Source organism: Silene latifolia, chromosome 2 (genome assembly GCF_048544455.1).
Source record: "Silene latifolia isolate original U9 population chromosome 2, ASM4854445v1, whole genome shotgun sequence".
Classification (NCBI taxonomy): Eukaryota; Viridiplantae; Streptophyta; class Magnoliopsida; order Caryophyllales; family Caryophyllaceae; genus Silene; species Silene latifolia.
This window is the reverse complement of record NC_133527.1, coordinates 16,090,756-16,099,025: the sequence shown is the minus strand read 5'-3', so window position 1 is coordinate 16,099,025 and position 8,270 is coordinate 16,090,756. Positions and strand designations below refer to the sequence as shown.

At 39.1% G+C, this 8,270-nt stretch overlaps 1 protein-coding gene across 1 annotated transcript; it reads left to right on the top strand.

The window, feature by feature from the left end:
• The first annotated feature begins 6,297 nt into the window (after nt 1-6,297).
• LOC141634815 (uncharacterized) lies at nt 6,298-7,539 on the top strand. The gene has a single exon (XM_074446686.1). The coding sequence runs from the start codon at nt 6,298-6,300 to the stop codon at nt 7,537-7,539; it is 1,242 nt and encodes a 413-aa protein (XP_074302787.1).
• Nucleotides 7,540-8,270: the final 731 nt, after the last annotated feature.

The following is an 8,270-nucleotide window of genomic DNA, read 5'->3' as shown; positions in this document are numbered from 1 at the left end:
GGTTCAATTTTCTACCTTGATTAATATTATACTAGTATTGTAATATTAATTAAAATTAAGAGGTGCCTTGGGTATAATACATTGGGAGAGATCTTACACTTAGATCTTTATTCTTCCATTGGAAAAGCTCAAGAACAAGAAGAGAAAGGTGATCTCTCTTGTGCCCTAATAGCCGAAATCTACTATGTAAGGACATGATTTCTCCTCTATTTATACTATTGTTTGCATGCATAAGATCCGTTTTAATTTTATGACAAATTAGTTTAGACATATATGAGTATGTTAACATGTATATGAATCTACATTTCCTTCAGTCTTAACTTTAAGTGGCTTTTCAACTTTGTAACCAGTATTGAGGATGAATTTTTTTATCCATATAATGATATTCATTTAAGATGCTCCTAATGATAGAAAACCTTTAGAATGATGGAACCAGATCACAACATCATTTAAGATTTGTAGAGAAAAATCTTACTCCGAATATTGAATGTTTGAAAGGTTCTAAATTTGATGACGTAAATGTTATGTATTGAATATGGCCTGGACGCTCTGGAATGAGTAGGTTTAGTTGATATATGAGTTGTATATGTCATTAGGACAGTGGACAGTCCTGAACATCAGATAGGTCGGAAATTTGACGCCTGAGTGTTGAAACTGTTGGATGCTCATATGTCTGCTGTAAATTTTTAAAAATTATATTGGGTCCCCTTTGCTTTGCTGAATTGTTGGGTTAGTGAGTGGTTTTGTTTTAAAGTGGCTGCAAAGTAGTATTTAGTTGATGGAACACTCACATTTTACTTTCGTGCTCCAACAGATGAACAAAACTAGCAGCTTTTGACTCGGGAAAGGCCTTGATGATTAACAAGATACAACCTTTTATTCATCATTAGGATACTTGCATTTTACGCTTTGTCCTATGTGGAACACGCCACACCGCTGCTCAAAGGTTTAGTCGTCTTTGAACAAATCATGCTTCTAGGAGAAGTCAACGAGCCATTTTGAATGCTTGCTGCTTCTAACAGTTAGTCTCACTACCTCTTGCATAAGAGTTGGTGAATTCAATGTCCCTTCAACAACTAAGCTTTCCGCAACAACAATATTGTTATTTTTATTTTTACCCAAAACACTATAGTAGTGTATCATGATATTTGATAGTTGTACAACATGTACCAATGAGGCGTCTAAGTATCATACATATGCCCAAATGCATAGTATTTACGAGCATATACATGAATACATGTTTATCTATTGGAGACTATTCGTCGTGATCTATTTTACGGATGTTCTCTAATTATATTGCACCCAACATCGTGTTTTCACATTTTTGCCAATAGTGCGATCACTATTATACTCGGTCCGCCATTTCTAAATATATGATGGAAAATTTTCTTTTATGTTCACATACTTCTAACTTGTTTTTGCTTAGCATTTCACCAATTTGGGGAACCGCGCCCGGTAGGGCGTGGAGCAACAACTAGTAGACTTAAAAGAACAATCTAACCATTGGTTTCTAACTACTCTAATCCAATGGTCGATTTATCATATTGTAAGAGAACAAAATACATTAAAGGATTGATGTACTACTACTTGGACAAGAAGGAGCCATGGTTTGTCTTGTTTTGTGGCTGAATGCTGCTTCTAGCAGTAGAAACCAGTAAAGAGGAGACAAGAAGGAAATCAGGACACAATGTCGCCTTCCTTGGACCACCTTGTTTTCCAATAGTTGTCCTGTGTATATTCTCACTCAAAAAAGGTCTTGCTTTGCTCCAATATAATGCCCACATACTTGGGACTATTTAGGGACTAATATCCATCATTTAAACATGCCATTTAGAACAGGGAGGAAGACAGAAATGTTACTGATGCACACATGTTACTATCGGTGGCATTGTTGAAATTAAACCCATCTTGTAGACACCATAACTTGCTCCTCAGAATGAAATAGCATGATCCACATGTACCAAATGAAAGCTAAAAGCGTTAGCTTTAATTTTCAATTGGAATCACGGGAAAAGGGTTCCTGGATTATGAGTTATGCACGTTTGAGTGCTAGCATGAACTAAGTTGTGTAGTTCAGCATTCAGGGGCATTTTGCAGACGTCATAACCTCTTGATCAGGTGGAATTGGAAGACCCATGAATAGCCAAATTGGAATTATGCCAAGGCATTGCCTGGTTTAAGAGGTATGATCATTTTAGTACTGACAGGTCAAGCTGAACCTGAACCTGTGTTGTACATTTCAGCAGACAGTGGAAGTTTTCAGAGAGCATAACTCTTGACTCAAGATGAACCACAAGGTGAACCATATACCAAATCAAAGCTAGATGAGTTAGATATTATCTCCAACTGGAATAACGCAAGAACATGGCCTGGATCTTGAGTTATTAAACTGTTAGTAAGTTCAGGCCAGAAATGCTTTAACTGGAACATGAAATCATCCTAGTCTTTGAGGGATTACTGAGGAAAATCCACACGTTGAAACTTGACCATTCCATGTCCATGACAAAGATGACATTCTCAACATTTTATACATATAAAGAACATAACTTTACGCCAGATAAATCTCAAGATATGAGCATTTGAACAAAGTCATTCTCCAGCTCAATTCTGCCAGAATGTTATGGAAATGCTATTGTTTTGGATAATCTCATGGCTTGTTCTCTTGTCAAAAATGCAATGCATCAACTCCTATTGCAGACTACTTATCACGACCGAGAGGCATCTCAATAAGGTGTCCCATTATGCCTGGCATCACAATAGCTGAATATAGGCGACATAAGAGATTAGCGACCAGAGTACCAAGTTTAAATCAAACGGCACAACAAGAAGAGATATGAAGATACAAATTGAGGGGTTTTGCCTATAGCTCTTGAATTTAGAGCAAACATAGATAAGGTAGAAGAAGCATAATGAAAGGTTGCTAAAAAGGGGGAACACTGAAAATTATAGTATAGTGAAGGCAAGTGTCAGTTCTACAAACTAATTAGATAGTCCTAAAAGAGAAATGGGGTACAAGAGGTAGTATAAGAGTTTAGTGACAAATGCCAACACTCTTGCAATGCTTCGCAATAGCCGACTTTAAGAGTATTTTAACAAAATCTTTAACATAAACTACACCATACGAAATCACACATTGATAACAAGAGCTATTTCACAACCAAAGATCACACAGAAGACAATATCTATCATGCATTTTTTCCCTTCTTTTCAATATAATACCAAAGCAAAAGCCAACTCCTTCTGAACATTCAAATTTTGTACTAATATCATTTCCTGACGACTCCTACCTAACAACAAGCAATTCTTACTGCTATCGTTTTACTTTAATTCTTTAAATTAATTCCTTTCAAAGAAGTGATATCATCCCTATAATCAAATCAAAACCCATTTTTATTCCAAAAATTAAATGTAAACCAATAGGCGGCGCTGGAATATAGATAGAAGAGTTTGTCGTATTTAAGACAAACGAAAGTTTACAAACATACATATTGTAACTAACATTAAGTGAACAGTACAATATTGAAATGGGTTTGCAAAGGAAAATAGGGAAAATAATTACGTAAATGAAATTGGTTAGCAATGACGTGCTCATTAAATTAAATTTTGACAAATTAAGGATAATGTCAGGGTCGCCTAACTCTCTACAAACCTAACAATGACATATATGAATACCAAGAGCTTACAGTGAAAGTTTAGTGTCACTCTGACAATTAACAAATGCCAACAAAAGACAACCAAGATATGAATGGTAGAGAGGTGCCACAACCACTGACGTCACTATAACCTAATTAAAAACTTCTACAAAGAACGGTCCATCTGGATCGCCAAGTTCCCCATATGGAAGGCAAATCGTTGAGTGAACCCCATTAGGATTTCGTGCAAGTTTAACAATAAAAACGTCGACAGCGAATTTGGCTACCACATTCCAAAACTCTAACTTCTGCCATTAACTTCAACATAAAAACAATGAACACTCCCATCATCACCTAAACCAAGATGAATCAATTCAACCACCCATCTTTCAAGATAGAATACAACCGTCTTACAACATGGGACGATATTTTTAGTAATAATTGAGTGTATTCATACATAAAAGAACCGTCTTATATGTATTACACAATAATTACTCTTATTAGTAGATTGTACACTAAAGCTGATATATATTTTTTAAAAATCTAAAATCCTTCACCAAAAGTTATGATCTTTCTTCAATAATTCTTCACCAAAAGGCGGCTACTAGATGAATGATTTAAAATAGAAATGTTTCTCTCTCTCTATGACTAGAGAGTTCCTCTCCTATGAGAGTTTCCTTAGTCATTAGGTTTTCCTATTTCCATGGCTTCTACCCTAAATCAACCCTCCACTCCACTTTCTCCTCCACTTTCATGCTAGCCCCGCCAAACTTCCCTAGACTTCTGAGCTGTCCAACATACAATTTCCTTCCCTCACCTGCGTGTCATCAAATCATATCTCCTCCTGCATGTTTCAGCCTAACCTCTTCTTCTTCTTCCCTATTTATACTCGGTTTACTTAACCATCACCTCAAAACAAAAATAATAACAAATAAATTAAATAAAACTAAACATCTACAACAAAGCTTCGTCCCTCTTACATCTCATATGGCCTCTTCCTCTACGCCAGCTCCATGCAAAGCTGATGTTAGTATCAAATTACCACCTCACCTCTGTGTAGACTTCACGGGGGTTGATTTCAAGACCGTCCTCTTAGCTAAGTTTATTTATCAGCGTTATCCGGAGGTTGAACGGATCCTTGATCTTATTGAGATTCATTGGAAAATTAATGGGTCCGTTTCAATCCGCCCTATGGAGCCTTACTATTTGTTCTCTTTTTCCTCACCTGAGGATCTCTCGTATTTCCGGCAGCGAAAAACTGTCAATATTGATGGCAGTTTGCTTGTCTTAAGGCAAACATTGTCTACTTCCTTTTCCGACAACATGCTTTTTCATGTGGTCCCTATCTGGGTTAGGGTCTTGCACCTGCCCTTTCATCTAATACATTTGTCGGTTGCCGCCTTTATTCTCTCTCATGTGGGAGATGTTTGTGAGGAAGAGTCTATCCTATCCTTAATGCCTTTGAGGAACTTTGTTCGGGTTAAGGTTTGGGTTGACTTATCCAAACCTCTTATACCTGGTTGTTATTTGGCACTTAACGATCGTGAGCATCAATGGATTGAATTCTCCTCTGAAGGAGACTTCCGGTTTTGTAAGACATGTGGAGAAGTTGGCCACAGAGTGTCCTTTTGCCCTTCCGGAAAGGTTGTTGGAGCACGTCGTATCCGTGCTCGCATGGATGAACTGTCCAATCGCGGTTTATTGGTATTGCATGGACCGCCTGGCTCCAGGTTCTACTCACCTGAGATTATGGGACTTCCTTCCCGTCTCAAGTATCTCAACTCTGAGATAAATATTGCAGCTCCTGAAGACTCTGTTCGTCTTGACTCTGGTGGCGCGTCGCCTGTGTTTTCTTTCTCATTATCACCCTCTGATGATGATGACGACAACGAAGATGTTCCTCCCTCCAAGCCACCACCTGGTTTCGAGGTGCATGAAGACCTCTCTCGGGAAGTGCTCCTCGAAATGCACCCTTTGCTTCGTCCTTCGGTTTCTGCTCAGGAGCCACCACCGCCGTCACATCCGCCTTATCACGCTGAATCTAGCCACCGTCGTCTTTCACCTGCTTTAAGGTTTTCTGTTCCGGAGGATGATCCTGATACCTCTATGGCTTTGGGCCTTGCTGAGCCCAAAACTCCTACTCAGCCCATTGATGTGGGCTTGCTTTTTCGTGACTCTATTGCTCCTAATGGGCCTGCTCACACTGGGCTTAGTTTGGACCCAGTGGACACGGCGGGCAGAAAAATAAAATTTGTCTATAAAAGAAAGGTACCCCTTGGATTTAATTTTTTTAGTAAGCCCAAGTTCAAGAGATTTGGTAAGCCCAAACTTTTGGATCTCATTTCATGTGAGGTTATGACTTTCCTTCACCGGATCAGCTCCTTCACTTTTTGGGCCTGTTTGGCTTCAATTAAGCTTGGCCCAAGGCGCCAACTATCCGTCCTCTCCCTCTTGGTTCTGATGGTCCCAAGAAACGTTTTTCTCCTTTTCATAATATGCCTATGGAGGAAAACAGAGCAAAACGTTGTAAATTTTCTGCTTGCTTAACCCTTGATCTTTTTCAACAACTAACGCCTTTACCTTCTTTTGTGTCTTATCCCAGCGCTGAAGACACATCCTCCGTCATAGGTCTGGTGGTGGACCTTAATTCGCCACCCGGGTATCCATGAATGTCTTTTGCTGGAATTGTAGGGGATTTGGAGAGACGGATGATCCTACAATTTCGTACCTACGGCACTGCATCCAGAAATATCATCCGTCAATTTTGTTTTTGCAAGAAACACATACTACTGTTGCTGCTGCGTCTTTAAGAACATCTCATCAAGACTTACCTAATTTTTATGGTGTAGACTCTGTTGGTCGTAGTGGTGGTCTTTTTTTGTGTTGGGCTGATTCTATAGATATTAGGGTTATTTGTAGTGATGATCGGTTTATCTTTTGTAAACTTGTTGTTGATGCCATCCCTTATATGAAGCATGATATGTATTGTATGTTTATATATGGGGAACCTATTTTCATGTATCGTGAAGCTTTTTGGAACAAGGTCTCTGATGTTATTTTGGGTTACTCACCTTTTGTGGTTATTGGAGATTTTAACCAGGTTGAATTACATTCCGACAAGCTTGGTGGTTCAAGTTCTATCCGAGGACAAGATGTTTTTTCTAGTTGGAAATTCCACAATAATCTCATCGACATTCCTTTTTTTGGGCCACGTTTCACCTGGTCCAATGGACAGAAAAACACCGACTGCATCATGGAACGCCTTGATCGTGCATATGCGACTGCGGATTGGTTTCAACTTTTCCCTTTTTCTTCAATTACTCATCTGCAAATCCTTGTTTCAGATCACACCCCAATCATTTTGCATCTTACTCAGCCGTCCAATAAATCCAAGCGCCCATACAGACTTGACAATTGGTGCCTTTCTCTGCCTGAGGTCGCAGACTTAATTGTCTCTGCCTGGGACACACAGGCAAAAGGATCATCTATGTTCACTCTATCCCGGAAGTTAGCTGCTGTTCAATTTGCAATTCTTAAATGGGTCGTCAAACATCGAATTTCGTGTGGAATTAACTGGTCATCTGTTGAATATGACTTAGAGCAATCATCCTCTTTGATTTGTGATAGCCAAACAACTGATGCCTTATCCTCTTTACGACATGACCGGCTACAACTCATTTCCAAGCAGCATAGCTATTGGTGCCAGCGTGTAAAGCTCAGAAAAGAAATTTTAGATGGACTACCATCAAGATTTTTATTCAATAAGGTTAAGCAGCGGGCCTCTAAGCAACGATTAGTTGCACTTCGATCTGCGACTGGTGAGTGGTTATATGATCCGCCAACAATTGAAGCTGAGATTTTACAATATTTTCAAGCTCTATTTGGCACTCCATCAACTAACTCTTAAATTCCATCAATGGATGAGTATAATTCTTTCCTTTCAGCTCTTGAGCTTCCTTCCCTCTCGCAAGCTGACTGCTCAATTCTGACTGCTCCTTTCACCGAGGCAGATGTTTTTCGCGCTACTCGTAATATGAACGCATCAAAATCACCAGGACCAGACGGTATTACTCCTTGTTTTTTCCAGCTTTTCTGGCCCAAAATTGGTCATCTGGTTACTTCTGCTATTTTGCGTTTCCTTAGTACTGGGGTGATGTTAAAGGAATGGAATTCTACCCTTATTGTTCTTATTCCAAAAGTGGATCGGCCGGAGATAATATCACAATATCGACCTATCAGCCTTTGCAATGTCATCTACAGAATTTCTTCAAAGTGTATTGCTAATAGACTGAAGTTAGTCATTCCTTCTTTTATCTCGGATACACAACATGCTTTTGTTCCTGGCCGGCTAATGTCGGATAGTTCGATCGTTGCCCATGAAATAATGCATTATATCAATAAAACGACAAAAGGTAATAATTGCTATGCTGCCCTCAAACTTGATATGCACAAGGCTTTTGACAGGGTTTCATGGCAATTTCTCATGGCTGTTATGCAACATATGGGCTTTCCTACTGTCTGGCGTAATATTATTTGGGAATGTATCTCCACTGTTTCATACCGTGTTCTCATTAATGGTGAACCTTCTGTCTCTTTCCAATCCTTACGAGGACTCCGTCAAGGTGACCCATTATCTCC

Coding starts and splice junctions, on each gene's coding strand:
- LOC141634815 (XM_074446686.1), top strand. CDS start 6,298: ATGAATGTCTTTTGCTGGAATTGTAGGGGATTTGGAGAGACGGATGAT.